The 22,022-nt window shown below is 43.5% G+C and overlaps 1 protein-coding gene across 1 annotated transcript in view; it reads left to right on the top strand.

Annotated features, from left to right (window-relative positions):
- LOC116970055 (NFX1-type zinc finger-containing protein 1-like) overlaps positions 1–22,022 on the top strand; it is a 31,245-nt gene that overhangs the window by 5,687 nt on the left and 3,536 nt on the right. Inside the window, exons 3-13 of the mRNA XM_033016784.1 lie at positions 1,579–3,147; positions 4,246–4,374; positions 5,193–5,341; positions 6,407–6,541; positions 10,137–10,296; positions 10,568–10,806; positions 11,759–11,898; positions 14,497–14,651; positions 16,501–16,646; positions 17,941–18,051; positions 19,046–19,141. Coding sequence (XP_032872675.1) covers positions 1,579–3,147; positions 4,246–4,374; positions 5,193–5,341; positions 6,407–6,541; positions 10,137–10,296; positions 10,568–10,806; positions 11,759–11,898; positions 14,497–14,651; positions 16,501–16,646; positions 17,941–18,051; positions 19,046–19,141 — 3,029 coding nt within the window. The remainder of the gene's footprint in view (positions 1–1,578; positions 3,148–4,245; positions 4,375–5,192; positions 5,342–6,406; positions 6,542–10,136; positions 10,297–10,567; positions 10,807–11,758; positions 11,899–14,496; positions 14,652–16,500; positions 16,647–17,940; positions 18,052–19,045; positions 19,142–22,022) is intronic.

The following is a 22,022-nucleotide window of genomic DNA, read 5'->3' as shown; positions in this document are numbered from 1 at the left end:
CTGATTGCTGGGATGTCAGGACTTTCATATGAAGAAAGACTGGATAGACTCGGCTTGTACACGCTAGAATTTAAAAGATTGAGGGGGGATCTTATAGAAACTTACAAAATTCTTAAGCGGTAGGACAGGCTAGATGCAGGAAGATTGTTCCCGATGTCGGGGAAGTCCAGAATAAGGGGCCCCAGTTTAAGGATAAGGGGGAAATCTTTTAGGACCGAGATGAGAAAAACATTTTTCACACAGAGTGGTGGATCTTTGGAATTCTCTGCCACAGAAGGTAGCTGAGGTCCGTTCATTGGCTATATTTAAGAGGAAGTTAAATGTGGCCCTTGTGTCTAAAGGAATCAGGGGGTATGGAGAGAAGGCAGGTACAGGATACTGAGTTGGATGATCAGCCATGATCATATTGAATGGCAGTGCAGGCTCGAAGGGCCGAATGGCCTACTCCTGCGCCTATTTTCTATGTTTCTATGATACAACAGGTTTGGAGGGATATGGACCAAGTGCAGGCTGGTGGGATGTGTAGCTGGGACATCCACAATAGAAGGTGGACTGAAGGGCCTGTTTCCACGCTCTGATGTGGTATTCAAAGGTATTTTATTGTCACATGTACCAATTAAGGTACGGTTATACATATTTTGTATCTGGTTGCCCCAGGATAGGTTGTGGCTGAAGGTTTCTTGAAACACATGTCCATATTGTGAAGGTGTTCCCAGAATAATGTGGCACGGTGGCGCATTAGTAGAGTTGCTGCCTTACAGCCCCAGAGACACTTGTTCACTACTGACTACAGGTGTATGTCAGTATGGAGTTTCTATGTACTCCCTGTGCCCTGCATAGGTTTTCTACGATATATTCGGTTTTCTCCCACAATCCAAAGATGTACAGGTTTGTAGGTTTGTGTAAATGTAAAATTCGTCCATAGTGTGTGAATAATAGTGTTAATGTGCAGGGATCGCTGGTCAGTACGGACTAGGTGAGCCGAATGGCCTGTTTCCACGCTGTACCTCTAAACTAAACTAATATTAACGGGCAGGGAAATTTGACATTGTGAATTAGCTTGGTGAAGTAACGATGACAACTCCATGTGACTTGGAGGAAAGCTTTGAAACGATGGTCTCGTGCAGCCATTTGTTGCGTGCTGACCAATCAGCGGAGAGTCAACACATAATTACTAGCGAGACATTCAGTGTACAAATGCATGATAAGGTAACAAAGTTTAGTGCAAGATAAATCCAGTAAAGTCCGATCAAAGATAGTTCGAGAGTCTCCAATGAGGTAGATAGTGGTTCAGGATTGCTCTCTAGTTGGGGAAGGATGGTTCGGTCCTGTTTCCCTGAGTGATAGAATTCTCAGATTGAGCCTAATAATCCTCTGTGAATTGCTTCATTGCATCATGTAGATTTTACACTTGCTTCACCAATAGGAGAGAGTGGATTATTAAACTGGTGAATGTGCTGTCAGTTGAGTGGACTGTCTCTCTCTAAATAGACATGTTGAGCATCGTGGCTTACTAAAGACTACAAATATTGGTGAATGCAAAATATTTTGACTTTCTCTTTAATGTTGTCATTATAGGGAGACAGCCTTTCCAACAGGGAAAGGGGAAGAATTACGTTCCGATTAGATCTGAAAATGATTCACAGCAACATCACCAACGCCCGTGGACTCCACGGAATCGTGGAAACGCTCATCAGCGCCAGGACACTAAACCAGCTGCTAAGGAATTCAGTAAACCTAATCATCTTGAGCCGGCAACTCTGGATGAAGAAGAATTCATGCAGCTGGAAGCAATGGCACCAGTGGACATTGTAATGAAGTTGGCCTCTCCAATAAGTGGGCTCATCGAATTCTTAAAGGAGGAAAATACTGAAAAAAACTTGATCGCATTCTTTCTGAAAATTCTTAGTGCGACATTCAATTGCAAATCCAACCAGCACAGTTTGCATTATCTGCTGGAGCTAATCAAGAAATCCATGTTTCTGAAAATCACCCTGCCAAAATTCATCATGAGTGCTCTGACGGAAGTCTTGCCCGAGGCACATTTGGAGACTTCTAAATATCTTGGTTATACATTGAAGTTGCTCTGTCAGTTGATCACTGTCTATCCTGCAAGCGCTTTTGTGGAAGTGTCTCTTTTAGCTACGTTAGTGCAATCCACGTCTAACCACATGCAATCTATTGGATACCCCGTCTCAGAGGAAACTGAGAAGAGCTTGGAGAACCTGCACCAGATGGTTGCTTTTTTGCAGGAGAGACAGCAATATGGGAACTTGAAGTCAGATACCTACACCTACTTTGTGAAACCTGAGGGGAATGAATTTAGACACATTTCAATATACCCGACCTATGCTGACATCCATTTAATCGACAAGCCTTTTGTGAGACCAAATATAATCAATGAAAAATATCCAGACACTGCCACATACCTGGACATACAATTTCGCCTGCTGCGTGAAGACTTTGTTCGGCCTCTAAGAGAGGGTATTTCCAACTTGCTGAGCTGTAACCAACAGGATTTGCGTAAAGGAAAAACAGATGACATCAGAATTTATTTTGATGCCCATGTCCTGGGTCCAATGTGTACACACACCGGTGTCTACTATCGGGTTAGATTTAATGTGAAACCGTTAAAGTTTGTTCAGTGGGAGAGCTCCAAGCGGCTACTGTATGGGTCTTTACTTTGTCTCTCAAAAGACAACTTTGAAACAATGCTGTTTGCAACAGTGGCACACAGAAATGTTCGGGAACTGAAGAACGGTATTATCACACTCAGCTTCACGGAAGACAGTCGGCTGGACTTGGTGGACGTAAAACCGACGGATTCTTTTCTGATGGTTGAAACAATTGCATACTTTGAAGCCTATCGCCATGTTCTCGAAGGCTTTAAACAGATCAGAGACGATGAGATACCCTTTCAGAAATACATAGTTCAGTGCCAGACTAATATTGCAGAACCAAAATATCTAAAACACACTTCTCAAAACTACACCCTGGAACCATTGTCCCGGAGTAATAATTTCAATGTATTTGACTTTGCAAAATGGCCCTCTAAGGAGAGATTAAAATTAGATGAATCTCAAATGCTGGCTGTGCAGACAGCTTTAACCAAGGAACTTGCTATCATCCAGGGGCCTCCAGGAACAGGTAAAGTAGACTTGAACTAATTGTCTGATCTGAGGAAAGACATTCTTGCCATAGAGGGAGTACAGAGAAGGTTCAGCAGACTGATTCCTGGGATGTCAGGACTTTCATATGAAGAAAGACTGGATAGACTCAGTTTGTACTCGCTAGAATTTAAAAGATTGAGGGGGGACCTTATAGAAACTTACAAAATTCTTAAGGGGTTGGACAGGCTAGATGCAGGAAGATTGTTCCCGATGTTGGGGAAGTCCAGAACAAGGGGTCACAGTTTAAGGATAACGGGGAAATCTTTTAGGACCGAGATGAGAAAAACATTTTTCACACAGAGAGTGGTGAATCTCTGGAATTCTCTGCCACAGAAGGTAGATGAGGCCAGTTCATTGGCTCTATTTAAGAGAGAGTTAGATGTGGCCCTTGTGGCTAAAGGGATCAGGGGGTATGGAGAGAAGGCAGGTACAGGATACTGAGTTGGATGATCAGCCATGATCATATTGAATGGCGGTGCAGGCTCGAAGGGCCGAATGGCCTACTCCTGCATCTATTTTCTATGTTTCCATAACTCTTTGCTTTGAATATAGTCAAATCATTTAAAAAAGCACTTTCTCTGGAGGTATTAAAATATTTCATTATTGTGTCATTATTGCTGCTTGAAAAACAGCAAGCTCCAATTAGTGAGCACTGAGGTAACACAGTTTCCATTAGTTCATTCACTCACATCTGTATTATTTCCTCTGTGCTAGCTCCTAATGTATCTCTTTGCAAGCATATGCTAAACAAAGAGCAAGATTAGCAACTAATACAGCGTGGAAACAGAGGCTTTGGCCCAACTTGCCCACACCGACCAACATGCCCCTTCTACACAAACCCTCTAAACCTACTCTATCCATTGTACCTGTACAAATGTATCTTAAATGTTGTGCTAGCACCTGTTCCCATCAGATAGCCACCCTTCACATTTTTGATACCTGACCCCCCCCCCCCCCCTCCCCTCCTGCTGATAAAATCAGGCTTGAGGCAGGAAAACTACCTTAGCCTATGTTTTAACTACCTATTCGTTTGAAAAAAAAATCATTTATTAATGACTTGATTCTCACCTTGCAGGAAAGACATTTTTGGGACTGAAAATTGTCAGCGTTCTCCTGTCCAACATAGATATTTGGAAGTCCGCGATTGGTTCCCCAATACTGGTGGTCTGCTACACAAATCATGCATTGGACCAGTTTTTGGAAGGTTAGTGGGTTTAATATATATGCTAGACTAAGTGGGGCCCGTTGAGTCCCAGTCACATGGGACACCTGGTCCCCCAACACAACCCGTTCCCCAATGCAATATTCCACCATGGTGTGGGGGATGGGGAGTGTTGGGGAGGGGGGGTTGTATGTTTGGGAGGGGTGTGTGGGGTGGAACGGGGAGGGGCAAAGGGGGGTGTGGGGGGGGGGGAGGGGAGGCACTCAGCAGCCACTGGCTGCAGCACCACACAACACCTCCCAGCTCCACACGACAGCTGCCCCGCCTCCACACGGCGGCTGACAAGATTCCACACAACGGCTGACTCGCCTCCACTGTTGTGGACTCAATCAGCATGGCTTGTGGACTGAGCTCCGCCTCCAGGTCTTTATTCTCCTCGCCCCCGTGTCGTAAGAGGCGTTGCCTTCATGGTGACTGACAGGCGAGAAGTCCAATCTGCTGAACTCACAATTTTTTAAAACCGTCATAACATTTGTAATAGTCCACTGATCGGAACAAAACTTGGTGCGCTTGGAGCAGAGGAGAATGGTGAATAAGGTGGTGAAAAAATCCTAGCGATATACGGTACCATTTTTGCGCAAATTAAAAAATAAATAAAAAAACGGAAGAGGTCAAGAGGAGTGTTTTAGTAACAGTATAGATTGCTTCATCATCTTTTCAATGTTGGATGGATGCAACAATTTAATTAAGCATGTATTTTCCACTATCATAGTGCAGCAAAATGTGTAGATGATCAATTCCACAACTTGCCTTCTACCAGCTCAAAAGAAAGTGCTAATGAAACTATATTGTTATTTTAGGAATCCACAACTTTCTGGAAACTGGGCTGGTCAGAGTTGGAGGAAGGAGCGACAGTAAAATTCTAGCCGATTTTAATTTGCACGCGTTAAGAAAGGAGACTGCCTTCAGGAGAAATCTCCCCAAGTATATGAAATGCATGTATCCTACGGTAGGTTTGATGAGGAAATGTTTACACTTGTACTTATTTTAGTGAAGAAATTAAATAGCTAAAATGAAACTGAATTTCAGAAGAGGAGTACAGTACAGTGTGTGGAGAGATGTTGACCTTGTAGAATCTTGCAGCACAGGTTGAAACCATTCAGCCATTGTGCTAGTGTTGGGATTTGGAAAGTGATATTCAATTAGTCCTAATCTTTTCCTTCTTACTCCTCCAAATTTGTTTCATTTTTGAGTGTTTATCTAATGAGATGGAGGAACTGAGTATTCCAGAGATTCACCACTCTCTGTGTGAAAAATGTTTTCCTCATCTCGGTCCTAAAAGATTTCCCCCTTATCCTTAAACTGTGACCCCTTGTTCTGGACTTCCCCAACATCGGGAACAATCTTCCTGCATCTAGCCTGTCCAACCCCTTAAGAATTTTGTACGTTTCTATAAGATCCCCCCTCAATCTTCTAAATTCTAGCGAATATAATCCGAGTCTATCCAGTCCTTCTTCATATGAATGTCCTGCCATCCCAGGAATCAGTCTGGTGAACCTTCTCTGTACTCCCTCTATGGCAAGAATGTCTTTCCTCAGATTAGGAGACCAAAACTGTACGCAATGCTCCAGGTGTGGTCTCACCAAGACCCTGTACAACTGCAGTAGAACCTCCCTGCTCCTATACACAAATCCTTTTGCTATGAATGCTAACATACCATTCGCCTTCATCACTGCCTGCTGCACCTGCATGCCTACTTTCAATGACTGGTGTACCATGACACCCAGGTCTCGTTGCATCTCCCCCTTTCCTAATCGGCCACCATTTAGATAATAATTAAAGTGCACTTAAATTGTATTTGACTTTAAAGACGGGATTAAGGTTGAGTTAATTTGTTTTCATTTGGAAGAGGCATGATGGGCCAAATGGCCTCTCATATATTCTATGCTTCTGTTATTTACCTCCTTTCTTGATGGCTGGGTATTCAAGTCATTGGCATTTCGGAAAGAATGGGAAAAGCACATTGCACGTTATGATCCAAATGTCTTCACCTCAGAAATCCTTATTCTTGCAGCTGATTGAAGAAAGGGAAGAGATCGAGCTGAAAATTGAATCATTGGCTGTGTATTTGGAAGCAAGTGCAAAGGGAGTCCTTAAGTTAGGCATCTTATCGGAATACATTCAACCGAATCACTTGAAGAGTCTACAGGTGAGAATGCTGTCTCCTGATTTAGATCTACATATACGAGCAGGAATATCATTTGAGTTGCCAGGGGACAAATATTACTGCCTATACTTTGCCACATATTTTCCATTATCATTCACCTTCTCCCTTTATACTTTGCAACATCTTTTTTCCCCGTCACTCTGCAGTCATGTCAAATTTCACTCCGCAATTTTCAATCCACACAAAATTCCATTCTCTGCTCTTCCAGATTCTCCACTACATGTTTTTCCAACAAACCAGCCAAGATAACTCAAAATAACTCAAAACTATGAGTCACAACTATTCATTGATCAAGTTATTGACTTCTTGTAAAGTCACAGAGTTAAAAAATCAAACCTCAAGAAATCTTATCTAAATCACAATTGGTAATTATGTAGCTTCTAAACTCAGAAGCTGTTGGGCATCTCAGAAGCGTATGTCCAAAGGGTACATTTCACATTCTGAAGGTAGACAAAAATGCTGTTGAAACTCAGCGGGTGAGGCAGCATCTATGGAGCGAAGGAATAGGCGACGTTTCGGGTCGAAACCCTTCTTCAGACCCGAAACGTCGCCTATTCCTTCGCAGCATAGATGCTGACTCACCCGCTGAGTTTCTCCAGCATTTCTGTCTACCTTCGATTTTTTTTCAGCATCTGCAGTTTCTACTTAAACATTTCACATTCTGATGTTGCTTGGGTAACAAGCAACATCCAAGATAAAATATTTAATGAAATCATGTCTGAAGCAGGAATATTGATGTCTGGTTCTGAATAATTTAAAAGGGACTCAATTTCACCTACTTTAGTTTAATTTAGAGATATAGCACGGAAACAGGCCCTTCTGCCCACCGAGTCCATGCCAACCAGCGATCACCCCGTACACTAACACTATCCAACACACTAGGAACAATTTACAATTCTTACCAAAGCCAATTAACCTACAAACCTATACGTCTTTGGAATGTGGGAGGAAATTGGACCACCTGGAAAAAACCAACATGGTCATGAGGGGGAAACGTACGAACTCCGTACAGGCAGCAACCGTGGTCAGGATTGAGCCTGGGTCTCCGGTGCTGCACCACCGTGCCATCGCTTGTTCTATGGCTGTGGATCCAAGGCTTTGGTCATCTGTCAAATGAGGCGTCTTTCAAGCCTTTGTCTTAGTTTGCTCCCATAGCTTGCGCTAAGAATATTCTTTAGATCCTGATTGAACATCTGACTATTACTGTCTTCTTGTATCCTGGCCCAGACTTCCACCGCTACACAATCATGTGTTCTACTCCTCTAATATGTCCTTTCTCCTGACCGTGCCCATTTCCTTAATCTCCTCCTAGTCTAATCCTCCATTGTCACACGCTGCTCCTGACCCCTCACTACTTCTGGGATTGAGGTCACCCTTGGCCTACCTGATATCTTCTGCTAGCCCTGCAATGCTAAAGAAAGATCTTTTGCGACTTTTATTATGGGCAAATCCTGTCCATTGCAGGTAATGTCATGATAGAACATTGTGACCAGGATGCTTGACACAATAAAGTGGGTGTAGCACACCCACCAGAGTGGCATAAGGAAATTTTGGGTCACTTGCTCCCTTTGGACATTGCGTTAAGTTTCAATTGTATCATCCTGCAAGCAGACTTTTACATGTAACCATATAACCATATAACAATTACAGCACGGAAACAGGCCATCTCGGCCCTTCTAGTCCGTGCCGAACACTTATTCTCCCCTAGTCCCATCTACCTACACTCAGAACATAACTCTCCATTCCTTTCCTGTTCATATACCTATCCAATTTTATTTTTAAATGATAAAATCGAACCTGCCTCCACCACCTTCACTGGAAGCTCATTCCACACAGATACCACTCTCTGAGTAAAGATGTTCCCCCTCATGTTATCCCTAAACTTCTGTCCCTTAATTCTCAAATCATGTCCTCTTGTTTGAATCTTCCCTACTCTCAGTGGGAAAAGCTTATCCACGTCAACTCTGTCTATCCCTCTCATCATTTTAAAGACCTCTATCAAGTCCCACCTTAACCTTCTGCGCTCCAAAGAATAAAGACCTAACGTTCAACCTTTCTCTGTAACTAAGTTGCTGAAACCCAGGCAACATTCTAGTAAATCTCCCCTGTACTCTCTCTATTTTGTTGACATCTTTCCTATAATTTGGCGACCAAAATTGTACACCATACTCCAGAATTGGCCTCCTCCTGTTCAAATCTCTGGCCATTCAGAGCCAACATAGGCCATTGAGCACGGAGGTTTGAATTTGGCTCTTCCCAAGTTATAATTTTTCAGTCAAAATATACATTACCAATCTCATTGTTAAAAACATCTCGAACACCTTACTGTTCACCCGTAGTGTTAAACTGATCTTGCTCACTTGTTTGATGGTGATTATCTCTCTCAGGGCCATCTATCTAGCTCTTTTGCTATTTGGATGTTAATCTATGGCTATGTGATTATGTAAGATGCTTCTAAGATGGCATCCAACCCAGGTGACTATTTCTGACCCAGGTGCTAGTCACCAAAGCGGATCTGCAATCACACATTACAATCACTCCACACTTTTAAATCTACTCCGACACCAACATTTCTTACTTCTCAATCTCCTCTCAGATACCTCAGACTATCTTTGATCGGACTTAACTGGGTTTATCTTGCACTAAATGTTATTCACTTCCCATGCATCTGTACACTGTGGATGGCTCAATTGGAATCATGTATTGTCTTTCTGCTGATTGAGTAGCACGCAACAAAAGCTTTTCGCTGTATCTCGATACACGTGACAATAAACTGAACTGAATGAACCCTTTGGAGAAAGAAAGGATCTAAAGCCAATTTCACTAAATGACAGTTTTAGTGAAAATATTTGCTAATGAATGGCACACTGGCTCAGCAAGTAGTGCTGTGGCGTATAGCTCAAGCCACAGAGTTAGATCCAGACCTCAGGAGCTGTTGTATGTCAGATTCAGATTCAGATTCAATGTTTATTGTCATTGTGCAGTGTACAGTACAGAGACAATGAAAAGTTTGTATGTTTTCAGTACAGAGACAACTGAAAACTTTGTGGAGTTTGTATGTTTTTTCTGTGACCAAGTGGGAAGAGCTACTGTGCAGCACAGTGGCACAGCTGGTAGAGTTGCTGCCTCAGTGCCAGAGACCCGGGTCTGATCCTGACCTCGGGTGCTGTTTGTGTGGAGTTTGCACGTTCTCCCGGTGACCGCGTCGGTTTCCTTCCATATCCCAAAGATGTGCGAGTTTGTAGGTTAATTGGCCTAATGCGTAAGGAAAGTGGAATAACATGGAAGTCGTGTGAACGGGTGATCGGCAGCGACTCGGTGCCTATTTCACGCTGTATTACTAACCTAAACTAAAACTAATTGACTGCAGTAAATTGTCCCTGGTGTTCGAGTGTGGTAGGAAAATCAAAGTGGAGTTGATGGGCATGTGAGAGAGAATAGGTTAGAGGAGAATAAGTGTGGAGTGGGATGGATGTGAATGTCTGATAGCCAGCATGGACCCAATGGCCTCTCGAATCAGGGGGAAAAATGATAGGGAAATTAAGTGTTAACATAAGGAGATGATTTATGTTTTAAGGTGGGCTCTCAATATAATCCATCGAAGAGATATGATATTCTGGAATGGTTAAAGTTGACCTCAGCACACGAATTTTATTTCGCAACCAAAGCGACACAACAACAGTCCACAGAAGATGACTGGGATGAGACTGCCTCAAGTGTTACTGAGGGAGACCTAGGTAAATAGAACATCCAACTTTGAACAAGATTGTAATTCTGATCAAAATACAACTTAAAAATAATAGTGTTTCTAGAATTATAAGTAGAAAAATGTTAATCATAGAAGTTGTTGAAACTCTTTAAATGCATTTATTATAAACATGTTCCTTCCTACATATAAACATCTCTCAATGTTGTTTTCTCCTCGGTTAGTGAACTTTTTTTCAGTTTTATCAAATAATTTGTTTTCCCCACTAAAAGTTTGATCCTGCTAATCTTTGCTGATTGCAGGAAACCTCAGTGACCTGATTGATGAGGGGGGTGACGATGATGAGCTGATTAAGGTGACTGTGGAGGCAGAACTGATACAAGCGGAGAGAATGATTGATGAGGATGACCTGCAGAAACAAATTCAAAATGCACGTGCACGCCGGGCTGCGTTGGAAAAACAATTTCTGGCATTCAATCCCAACGAGGATGCACCCCCTTTGAAATCCCAGTCTAAGAACCAAGATGGTGGTGAATGGCAGGTATGATTTTTGGATTCATTTGTAGGTCGTGGACATTGCCAAACAGCTGACATAAAATGTTGCACTTTAAGGAAAGTCATGTAGAGGGAGAGGCTACATGTGCTCTCTAGAGTTATAATATATACTAGACCCAAGTGCAGACCCGTTGGGTCTGTTCCTCCAATGCCCGGTTGTGTGGGGGGGGGGGGGGGCTGGGTAGTTATAATCAACTATAATTAGCTACATTAGCAACTGTAGTCGCTAATTAGCAGCAAATTAGTATAATTACTAATTATAATTAGCAATTATACAATGTTGTTAGTGTTATACTCTGGTAAAGGAGGCAGGCAAGTTCAGCATAGTGAGTTCAAACACAAAAGGACAACAAGTGCTGGGGGAACTCAGCAGGTCAGGCAGTATCTCTGGGGAACATGGATAGGTGACGTTTCGGGTCGAGGTCCTTCAAACACACATTGCTGTGAGAATAAGATGAGAATCAGCTTTAGTATTGCAGGGCAGGCAAATAAATATTGTCCTGGATAACAATGAAATGGCTGAGGGAACTGTGTGGGCCAGCATTTGTGGCCATAGGTCTGACCTTTGAAGAGGCGGTGAAGGCTGGTGTCAGCAGCCCAGCCTGGTGGTGAAGGTTGGTAGGTCCGCCTTAGAAACGAGCAGACAGGCTGTGCGGGCCAAGAGTAGCATTGGCGGCCCGGCCTAAAAGGGGTCAGGGAGGCAGTCTGGCCTGGCAGTGAAGCTTTGCAGATACATCCTCTATAACTGAAATCTACTATAAAGAGATCTGTAATAACAAGGGTTTACTGTACAGTTTGTTTTTACTGGATAGCATGCAACCATAAGCTTTTCATTGTATCTCCGTACATGTGATAATAATAATAAGATAAACTAAATGTGTGGCCATTGTTTGACAAAATGATCACCTCACAAGTCCCTTTTTTTCTGTTTTGTAAAGGTCACCAAAGAAAGCATGGCGAAAATGAAAAGAAAGATAAAGCACCAGTTGCAACTCACAGACATCATGTCAGAAGATGAAGCCACAAAAATAGTCAATATCTGGCATCTTGACATGGTTGATCGCTGGCGACTGTACAGGTTAGATCATTTGGTTTAGTAGAGATACAGCACAGAAACAGCCCCTTCATCCCACCGAGCCTGCGCTGAACAGCGATCCCCGTACACTAGCACCACCCAACACACTAGGAACTGTCTACAATCTTTACTGAAGCCAATTATCCTACAAACCTGAGCGTCTGTAGAGTGTGGAAGGATACTGGAACATTCTATATTTATACACCTCTATAGATCACCCCTCGTGCTCCTGCCCTCCAAGGAATAGAGTTCCAGTCTACTAAACCTTTCCCTGTAGCTCAGAACTTCGAGTCCTGGCAACATCCTTGTCAATTTTCTCTGTACCCTTTCCAGCTTGACAACATCTTTCCTATAACATGGCACCCAGTACTGAACACAATATTCTAAAGGTGGCCTCACCAATACCTATACAACTGAGTGGCTTACTAGTTTATTTTGGAGTTAGCCCCATGCCTATCTATTGGGTCAGATGTCATGTGTAAGTTAGATTGGCGAAGAACAATACATTTCTCTTCCTAAATGGCATCTATCTATATATACGCATAAACACTCATCTTGTATGTATGTGTGTGTGTGTTTCCGTATGTGTTTTTCTACGTTTGTCAAAACATTACCTGCTACAGTTGAAATGTTTACAGATTATTACTCGCGTTAACCCGGGCGACGCTATAAATGGGTTCCCTTCACATTTCATGCTATATTTCGCAAGTTATTCATGATTAAAGTTTAACCATAAAGCCAAAAGACACTTCTCACAGACAGCCTTTTTCCAGCAGAATTCAATGATGATGTCACAATGCCACTCGCAGAGGTCCAATCACAATGGATCTCATTTACAAATGACATCACAATGGGACGTTGCCAACGGTAACTGCAGCTTCTCACAGGCAGCCTTTTTTTCCAGGAGCATCCGATGATGAGATCACAATGCCACTCTCAGTGCACCAATCACAATGGCCTCTCAAGTTGCCAAGTGCCACACCATCGCCCCCCGGGTTATTCACAGCCCCCCCGCCGCTTCAAAATGGCAATCAACATCATCAAAGTCCCACACCATCCTGGCCACACACTCATTTCACCACACCACCCCCCCCCCGGATTTTATACGTCCCCCCCCACTTCAAAATGGCACCCACATCATGAAAGACCCACACCATCCCTGCCACACACTCATTTCACCACCCCCACTCGAAGGCAGCCCACATCATCAAAGACCCACACCATCCTGGCCACACACTCATTTCACCACACCACCCCCCCCCCCGGATTTTATACGTCCCCCCCCGCTTCAAAATGGCACCCACATCATGAAAGACCCACACCATCCTGGCCACACACTCATTTCACCATTGCCATCGGGAAGAAGGTACAGGAGCCTGAAAACTAACGTCCAGGTTCAGGAACAGCTTCATCCCTACAGCCAAGCTAGCAAGAATCTCATTGTCCTAACTGGGACATATGATAATAAAACACTCTTGAATCTTGCCCCCCCCCCTCTCCTCTCAGCTGCCCCCAGTGTGGGGATGATTGTTTGCCTCCATAAATTCCATAACTTTCCTTGTGGGGGGTGATTGGCTCTGGAGGGCGCCTGTCTCCGAGGTGAGCTCCAACTCCACGCCCCCCCCCCCCCACTTGGTCCAGTAGACCAATGAAAATCATGGTGTCAGTTATTTCAAAGACATCATGCACCAAATTCTAATTGCACCATGAGGGCCATTTTTAATCCAAGCAAATAGAAAAAGAACTCTCCAGTAAATTCACAAGTCCACAAATATATCACTCAACCGAGTTCCTTGTAAAAGGTAAATAATTGCATCTTACAGTGTGACACTGTTTGAAAAGGCAATACTCTTATTTACTTCCATGTGCAGGACAGTCGGAAATCTGGAAATCATAGGCCCCCAGATATTGGTTCTATATCCTGTTGCATATCAGAAATGTGACTTTTTCAAGTTCAAGTGAGTTTATTGTCATATGTCCCTGATAGGACAATGAAATTCTTGCTTTGCTTCAGCACACAGAACATAGTAGGCATTGACTACAGAACAGATCAGTGTGTCCATATACCATTATATATAAATATATACACACATGAATAAATAAACTGATAAAGTGCAAATAACAGATAATGGGTTATTAATGTTCAGGGTTTTGGCCGAGCCAGGTTTAATAGCCTGATGGCTGTGGGGAAGTAGCTATTCCTGAACCTGGTCGTTGCAATCTTCAGGCTCCTGAAGGTAGCAGGGAGATGAGTGTGTGGCCAGGATGGTGTGGGTCTTTGATGATACTGCCAGCCTTTTTGAGGCAGCGACTGCGATAAATCCCCTCGATGGAAGGAAGGTCAGAGCCGATGATGGACTGGGCAGTGTTTACTACTTTTTGTAGTCTTTTCCTCTCCAGGGCGCTCAGGTTGCCGAACCAAGCCACGATGCAACCGGTCAGCATGCTCTCTACTGTGCACCTGTAGAAGTTAAAGAGAGTCCACTTAACATAGTAAAGTGGAGTGATAGCACAAATTTCAAATTCATGCCTGTGAACTAGGGCCGTGCTCATCAGTTATATCTGTCTGGACATTGGTGTGATGGGGTGATCTTTTTATAGGTTGTGGTTGTCAAAGTACCAAGTTAAAATCAAACATGAAATATTGGAGTATGAGCAGAAATACCAGGAAATCGTCAATCGTCTTGCAGAGCTGAGAACACAAGAAGAAATAATGATACTCCGACAGTCAAAAGTTGTTGGAATGACCACCACAGGTACACAAAACTTGTTCTGAGTTCTGGATTGCTTGTTTTTTGGATATTATAAATGAAATTCTTAATTTGTTTCATTTATTATTTGCATCACAATGCAGAAAAATGCATCTATCATTTAAGGTTATTTTGATGTGATATTTTTTGTCTTTCTGAAAGGACATCATAGACAATGCTATATATTAATACCCTTCACTTTCCATTATTTAAATGAAATGAGGAGTAGGTCAGTTTTTTTAAATTGAGTTGATCTTTGGGTTGTCATTTGTGTGTGGGAAATATTTCTGGCTAATTGTCTCTCCAAGTCTTACTGAAGGGTGTTTACCACTTAATTATCTGTAGATTTGCAAGCGGAACTTAACACTGTGCAGTCAGTCATAGAGTTATAGTGTCATATACAGCAGGGAAACAGGCCCTTCAGACCAACTTGTCCATCCCACCCAAGATGCCCCATCTAAGCCAGTCCCGTTTGTCACATATCCCTCTAAACATCTCCAATCTATGTACCTGTCCAAGTGTCTTTTACAAGCTGTTGTAATTCCTGTCTCAACTACTTTGTCCATATACCCACCACCGTGCGAGTTATAAATGATGTCCCTCAGGTTCCTATTAAATCTTGCCTCTCTCACCTTAAACCTATGTCCTCTGATTCTTGGTTTCCCCTACCCTGGGTAAAAGATTCTGTGCATCAACCCTATCTATTCCCCTCATGATCTTATACACCTCTATTATCCCCTGTGCACCAAGGGATGAAGTCCTAACCTATTTCTGTACTGGTGATTACGTTTGACGGTTGCTGCCTTAAAGGCTTTCCTCTATGTATTATTTTTTTAAATTTTAGGTGAGTTTGTGCAGAACTCTCCCTGATGATCAGTTTCATAATCCCTTATAATTTGACAATTAAAAATGTCACCTGTGACAAGTTGACATAACTATTGTACTATCCTCAACTTGCTCAACCTATTATAGAAACATAGAAAATATGTGCAGGAGTAGGCCATTCGGCCCTTCGAGCCTGCGCCGCCATTCAATATGATCATGGCTGATCATCCAACTCAGTATCCTGTACCTGCCTTCTCTCCATACTCCCTGATCCCTTTAGCCACAAGGGCCACATCTAACTCTTTCTTAAATATAGCCAATGAACTGGCCTCAACTACCTTCTGTGGCAGAGAATTCCACAGATTCACCACTCTCTGTGTGAAAAAATGTTTTTCTCATCTCGGTCCTAAAAGACTTCCCCCATATCCTTAAACTGTGACTCCTTGATCTGGACTTCCCCAGCATCGGGAACAATCTTCCTGCATCTAGCCTGTCCAACCCCTTAAGAATGTTGTAAGTTTCTATAAGATCCCCCCTCAATCTTCTAAATTCTAGCGAGTACAAACCAAGTCTATCCAGTCTTTCTTCATATGAAAGTCCTGACATCCCAGGAATCAGTCTGGCGAACCTTCTCTGTACTCCCTCTATGGCAAGAATGTATTTCCTCAGATTCCTGCTATATGACCGTGATCAGTCAGCATATGATTAGTATGGTAAAATATCTCTTTTCAATATACAGCTATTTTAAAAGTTCATCATGTGACTGAATGCCCCACAGCATCTTGGGATATGAGTTTGGGTAACTTTTTAAATAATTTCAGCTTATTCCTGCTGAAAAACTATACCCACACAAAGGAAATTATTTCCCCCACTCCTCTGACAGAGATTAAAGGCAAAGATAGACACAAAATGCTGGATTAACTCAGCGGGACAGGCAGCATCTCTGGAGAGAAGGAATGGGTGACGTTTTGGGTCGAGACCCTTCTTTAGACTGATGTATTAAAAGAATGTCCACTGTTTTCTTTTGAAGGGGCTGCAAAATACAGAAATCTGCTGCAAGATATTCAACCAAAGATTGTCATTGTAGAGGAGGCAGCTGAAGTCCTGGAAGCCCACATCATCACCACTCTCAGCTCTGCCTGTGAACATCTCATTTTAATTGGTGACCATCAGCAGGTAGGAATTATTGTGGTTAAGGCCCACCTGTCCAACCGATCAAGATCCTGCTGCAATGCTTCACAACCATCTTCACTATCGACGATAGATAGTCTTACAGCATGGAAATGGGCATTTAGGTCCAATTTGCCCACACCGGCCAACATGTCCCATCTACACTAGTCCCACCTACCTGCATTTGGCCCATATCCCTCTAAACCCGCCCTATCCATGTACCTGTCTACCTTTCTCTCTGCCAGATCGTTCCATACACCTACCACCCTTTGTGTGAAAAAGCTAACCCTCAGATTCCTATTAAATCTCCCCCCCCCCCCCCTCACCCTCAACTCAAGTCCTCTGGCTCTTGATTCCCCTACTCAGGCCCTCGAGTTCTGGCAACATCCTCATAAATCTTCTCTGCATCCTTTCCAGCTTTACAACATCTTTCCTATAACATGGTGCCCAAAACTCAACACAATACTCGGGCCTATGAATGTACGAAGCAACTACTACAGAGACCTTTACCCACAGTTGGGGAATCAGGAACCAGATGACATGGGTATGAGGGGTGGAAGATTTCATTGGAGTTTGAGGGGCAACTTTTTTAAACAAAGGGTGCTAGGTATGTGGAACATAGAAAATAGGTGCAGGAGTAGGCCATTCGGCCCTTCGAGCCATTCAATATGATTATGCCTGATCATCCAACACAGTATCCTGTACCTGCCTTCTCTCCATACCTCCTGATCCCTTTAGCCACAAGGGCCACATCTAACTACCTCTTAAATATAGCCAATGAACTGGCCTCAACTACCTTCTGTGGCAGAGAATTCCACAGATTCACCACTCTCTGTGTGAAAAATGTTATTCTCATCTCGGTCCTAAAAGATTTCCCCCTTATCCTTAAACTGTGACCCCTTGTTCTGGACTTCCCCAACATCGGGAACAAACTTCCTGCATCTAGCCTGTCCAACCCCTTAAGAATTTTGTAAGTTTCTATAAGATTCCCCCCTCAATCGTCTAAATTCTAGCGAGTACAAGCCGAGTCTATACGGAGTCTATAATGAGTGTAATATGTGATTATAGATTTGCTTCTGTGGCTAGCACACAACTATTCGCCTGGGTTTAGCAACATTTTGCAAACACACACCCATTTATTTAGCGAATGCAAAGTCCTTTAGCCAAGCAGTTGCCTTCCATTGAGTTCATGCCACTTCACTCACATGCTTCAATTCTCCCCTGGCCTGCCATACAAATTGAAACTGCACTGCATATTCAACATTCGGTGACTCACTGCCGTGCCATCTTTTATTTTTAGCTGCGTCCAAGTGCAACAGTGTATGAGCTGGCAAGAAAGTTCAACTTGGAAGTCTCCTTATTTGAGCGGCTGATACGAATGGAAGTGCCCTTTGTCCGACTTGATTACCAAGTGAGTTTCTCATGATGGCAGTTTCTGATGTATGGCAATTAAGCGAATATATTAGAATTCAACCTTGTGATAAATGTTTGCTTCTCCCCACGCTATTAAACTATTGATATGTCTTTCTTCCTTTAACTTTCCTTGCCATGTTTTCTATTTAAAAGGGGGTCTGCGACGGATTGTAGCAGGGGGTGAGTGGGTGGGGAGCGGTAGAGAGACATTGAGTCAAAGGATTTGATAAAGTCCCATGTACCAAATCAAAATAGTATCAAATCAAAATTGTGCTGGCTTGTTATAAAATAGTAGGGTTATTTCTTACTTGAGTCAAAGGATGCTTTTGGTATGCAATTAAAGCAGAAAATGCAGGCCAAGCAACGTCTGTGGAAAAAGAAACTGGTTTAATGTGTCGGGTCAATGGTTCTTTATCAGAGTTGAAAAATTGAGAAAACCAGTTAGTTTTAAAAGCCCAGTCCCACGGTACGAGTTCATTCCAAGATTTCTCCCGAGTTTGCCCTGATTCGAACTCCGAGATTTACGGTAATGGCCACTTGTCGGTACTCGGGGCTCTTGTGGACATTTTTCAACATGTTAAAAAATCTTCACGAGTCTTCCCGTACTTACCTGCCGTTAGCGAGTCTTCCTGAATACCTGCCGTTAGCGCTAAGAGACGTCCCCAAGCTCCGACGTACCCGCTACGTTCATTCTCTGTGCTTACCTTGAGTCTGATTTTTTTTTTTAACTCGGGAGAGCTCTTGGAATGAACTCGTACCGTGGGACAGGGCTACAAGTTGTGTTCTCACTTCTCCTTCCTGCACAAGTGTTTTAAGTTGCAGAGTGGAGAGGGGTGGATAGAGCTGACAGAATATTTCTGAAATGTTCAATACACAAGCTTTTAATCTTTAAATATCAACAGCTTTGTGTTTTAGTTTCCCCTTATCCTTCTTTATTGATTTATGCATGTCGGCATTTAAAAATAATATCCTTGCTTTGTCTTCCTGTTTAGCATCGAATGCGCCCTGAAATCGCAAAACTGATAACACCACACATCTATGACAAACTGAAAAACATTGAGTCTGTGAAGGAGTATGAAAACATTAAGGTATTTTTATTTTATTCTAATATGCTAAAATGGTTAGGATTTGAGTCGCTGTGAGCTGTTAACCTCCACGAGCATATTTAAAAAAAAAAAAGATTTGTTTAATTTTCCACATCATGATGCAAGTCCCCGCAAAACCCCCCATCCCCTCATCTGCATCTATATATCATTTGCCAGGTTTGACCCGACCCTACTTCTTTTACATTTTTCTCCCCCTACTACAATCAGTCTGAAGAAGGGTTCTGACCCAAAATGTCTTTTATCCATAATCTCCGGAGATGCTGCATGGCCTTCCGAGTTACTCCAAAACTTAGTATCTATTTTTGTTGAACCAGCATCTGCATTTCATAGAAACATAGAAAATAGGTGCAGGAGTAGGCCATTCGGCCCTTCGAGCCTGCACCGCCATTCAATATGATCATGGCTAATCATCCAACACAGTATCCTGTACCTGCCTTCTCTCCATACCCCCTGATCCCTTTAGCCACAAGGGCCACATCTAACTACCTCTTAAATATAGCCAATGAACTGGCCTCAACTACCTTCTGTGGCAGAGAATTCCACAGATTCACCACTCTCTGTGTGAAAAATGTTATTCTCATCTCGGTCCTAAAAGATTTCCCCCTTATCCTTAGACTGTGACCCCTTGTTCTGGACTTCCCCAACATCGGGAACAATCTTCCTGCATTTAGCCTGTCCAACCCCTTAAGAATTTTGTAAGTTTCTATAAGATCCCCCCTCAATCTTCTAAATTCTAGCGAGTACAAGCCGAGTCTATCCAGTCTTTCTTCATATGAAAGTCCTGACATCCCAGGAATCAGTCTGGTGAACCTTCTCTGTACTCCTCAGATTAGGAGACCAAAACTGTAAGCAATATTCCAGGTGTGGTCTCACCAAGACCCTGTACAACTGCAGTAGAACCTCCCTGCTCCTATACTCAAATCCTGTTCCTCGTTTCCCAGCTTTATTTTGTGTATTCTGATTCTGAGAGGTCGGGTCCAGAGAATTGAGCATCAAATCCCCATTAAGACTGCAGAGCAGAATCAAACAGGGTTCTATAATGACAATAGGTGCGACAAAGATTCACCTGTATCTCCTCCAACCTCATCTACTGCATCCGCTGCTCTAGATGTCAGCTGATTTACATCGGGGAGACTAAGCGGAGGTTGGGCGATCGTTTCGCCGAACACCTCCGCTCAGTCCGCAATAACCAACCTGACCTCCCGGTGGCTCAGCACTTCAACTCCCCCTCCCATTCCCAATCCGACCTCTCTGTCCTGGGTCTCCTCCATTGCCAGAGTGAGCAACAGCGGAAATTGGAGGAACAGCACCTCATATTCCGCCTGGGGACCTTGCGTCCGAATGGCATTAACATTGAATTCTCCCAATTTTGCTAGCCCTTGCTTTCTCCTCCCCTTCCTTAACCCTCTAGCTGTCTCCTCCCACCCTCCCCTCCGCCCGCCCTCGGGCTCCTCCTCCCCCCCTTTTTCCTTCCTTCTCCCCCCCACCACCCCCCATCAGTCTGAAGAAGGGTTTCGGCCCGAAACGTCGTCTATTTCCTTCGCTCCATAGATGCTGCTGCACCCGCTGAGTTTCTCCAGCAATTTTGTGTACCTTCTATAATGACATCTCCTGGATTGGATGTTATAGTCCTATTACATGAGTTGAAAACCTTTTTTCTTGCCTCTGATCAATATGTAACTATTGCCAATCTCTATTTATTACATTCGTTAAGAGATGCAGCATGGACACAGACCCATGCAGTCACAGGGAGAACATGCAAACTCTATACAGACAGCATCAATAGATAATAGGTGCAGGAGTAGGCCATTTGGCCCTTCGAGCCAGTGTGATCATGTGATCATGGCTGACCATCCCCAATCAGTACCCCGTTCCTGCCTTCTCCCCATATCCCCTGTCTCCGCTATTTTTAAGAGCCCTATCTAGCTCTCTCTTGAAAGCATCCAGGGAACCTGCCTCCACCGCCCTCTGAGGCAGAGAATTACACAGACTCACCACTCTCTGTGAGAAAAAGTGTTTCCTCATCTCCGTTCTAAATGGCTTACTCCTTATTCTTAAACTGTGGCCCCTGGTTCTGGACTCCCCCAACATTGAGCCGTACGGCATGCGGCAAGCGCGACCAAACCAAAAGCGGGAGCCGCGCGGAGGTCGAGGCGGCTGCGGGCCGGTAGACCGTTGACGCGCGGAATTTTTAAACATGGTCAGTTTTTCGGAGCCCCGCGCGATTTCGGGACCAGCTTCGCACAACTCCATACGGCTCCGGCGATCGAAGTGGGACCGGCCCCGCGAGGCCTTACGGCTCAAGCGACCACGTTAGGTCGCGCTTGCCACATGCAGGCGCATGCTGGTGGGACCGGCCCTTTAGGTCGCGCTTGATGCATGGAGGTCGCATGTTCGTTGGACAGGCCCTTAACTCTTCAAGATCTTGGATTCAAAATTGAGTCTTGGATTTGAATTTTTTTTTTCGATGTCACCCATTTATTGTGAATAAAACATCTTTTTAATCCATGTTACCTTTCTCGTAAATCTCCGTTGGATCCCCCCTGCAGTCTTTGTGGTATTAATAGGTGTTAGCTAAAAATGCAGACGTATGAATCTATCCACATAACCAAATCCAAAATGGTAATCAGTCTGAAGAAGGGTACTGACCCAAGCTGTCATCTGCCCATTCCCTCTCCAGACGCTACTTGACCTCGCTGAGTTCCTCCAGCACATTGTGCTTTACCCAAAATTTTATTCCCTCCTTATTATCAAGATTATCTAAATGGTGGCCGGTTAGGAAAAGGGAAGATGCAACGAGACCTGGGTGTCATGGTACACCAGTCAAGTCAAGTCAAGTCACATTTATTTATATAGCACATTT

Source organism: Amblyraja radiata, chromosome 2 (assembly GCF_010909765.2).
Source record: "Amblyraja radiata isolate CabotCenter1 chromosome 2, sAmbRad1.1.pri, whole genome shotgun sequence".
NCBI lineage: Eukaryota > Metazoa > Chordata > Chondrichthyes > Rajiformes > Rajidae > Amblyraja > Amblyraja radiata.
Note: the sequence above shows the minus strand (reverse complement) of the source record. Positions and strands in the feature narration are given on the sequence as shown.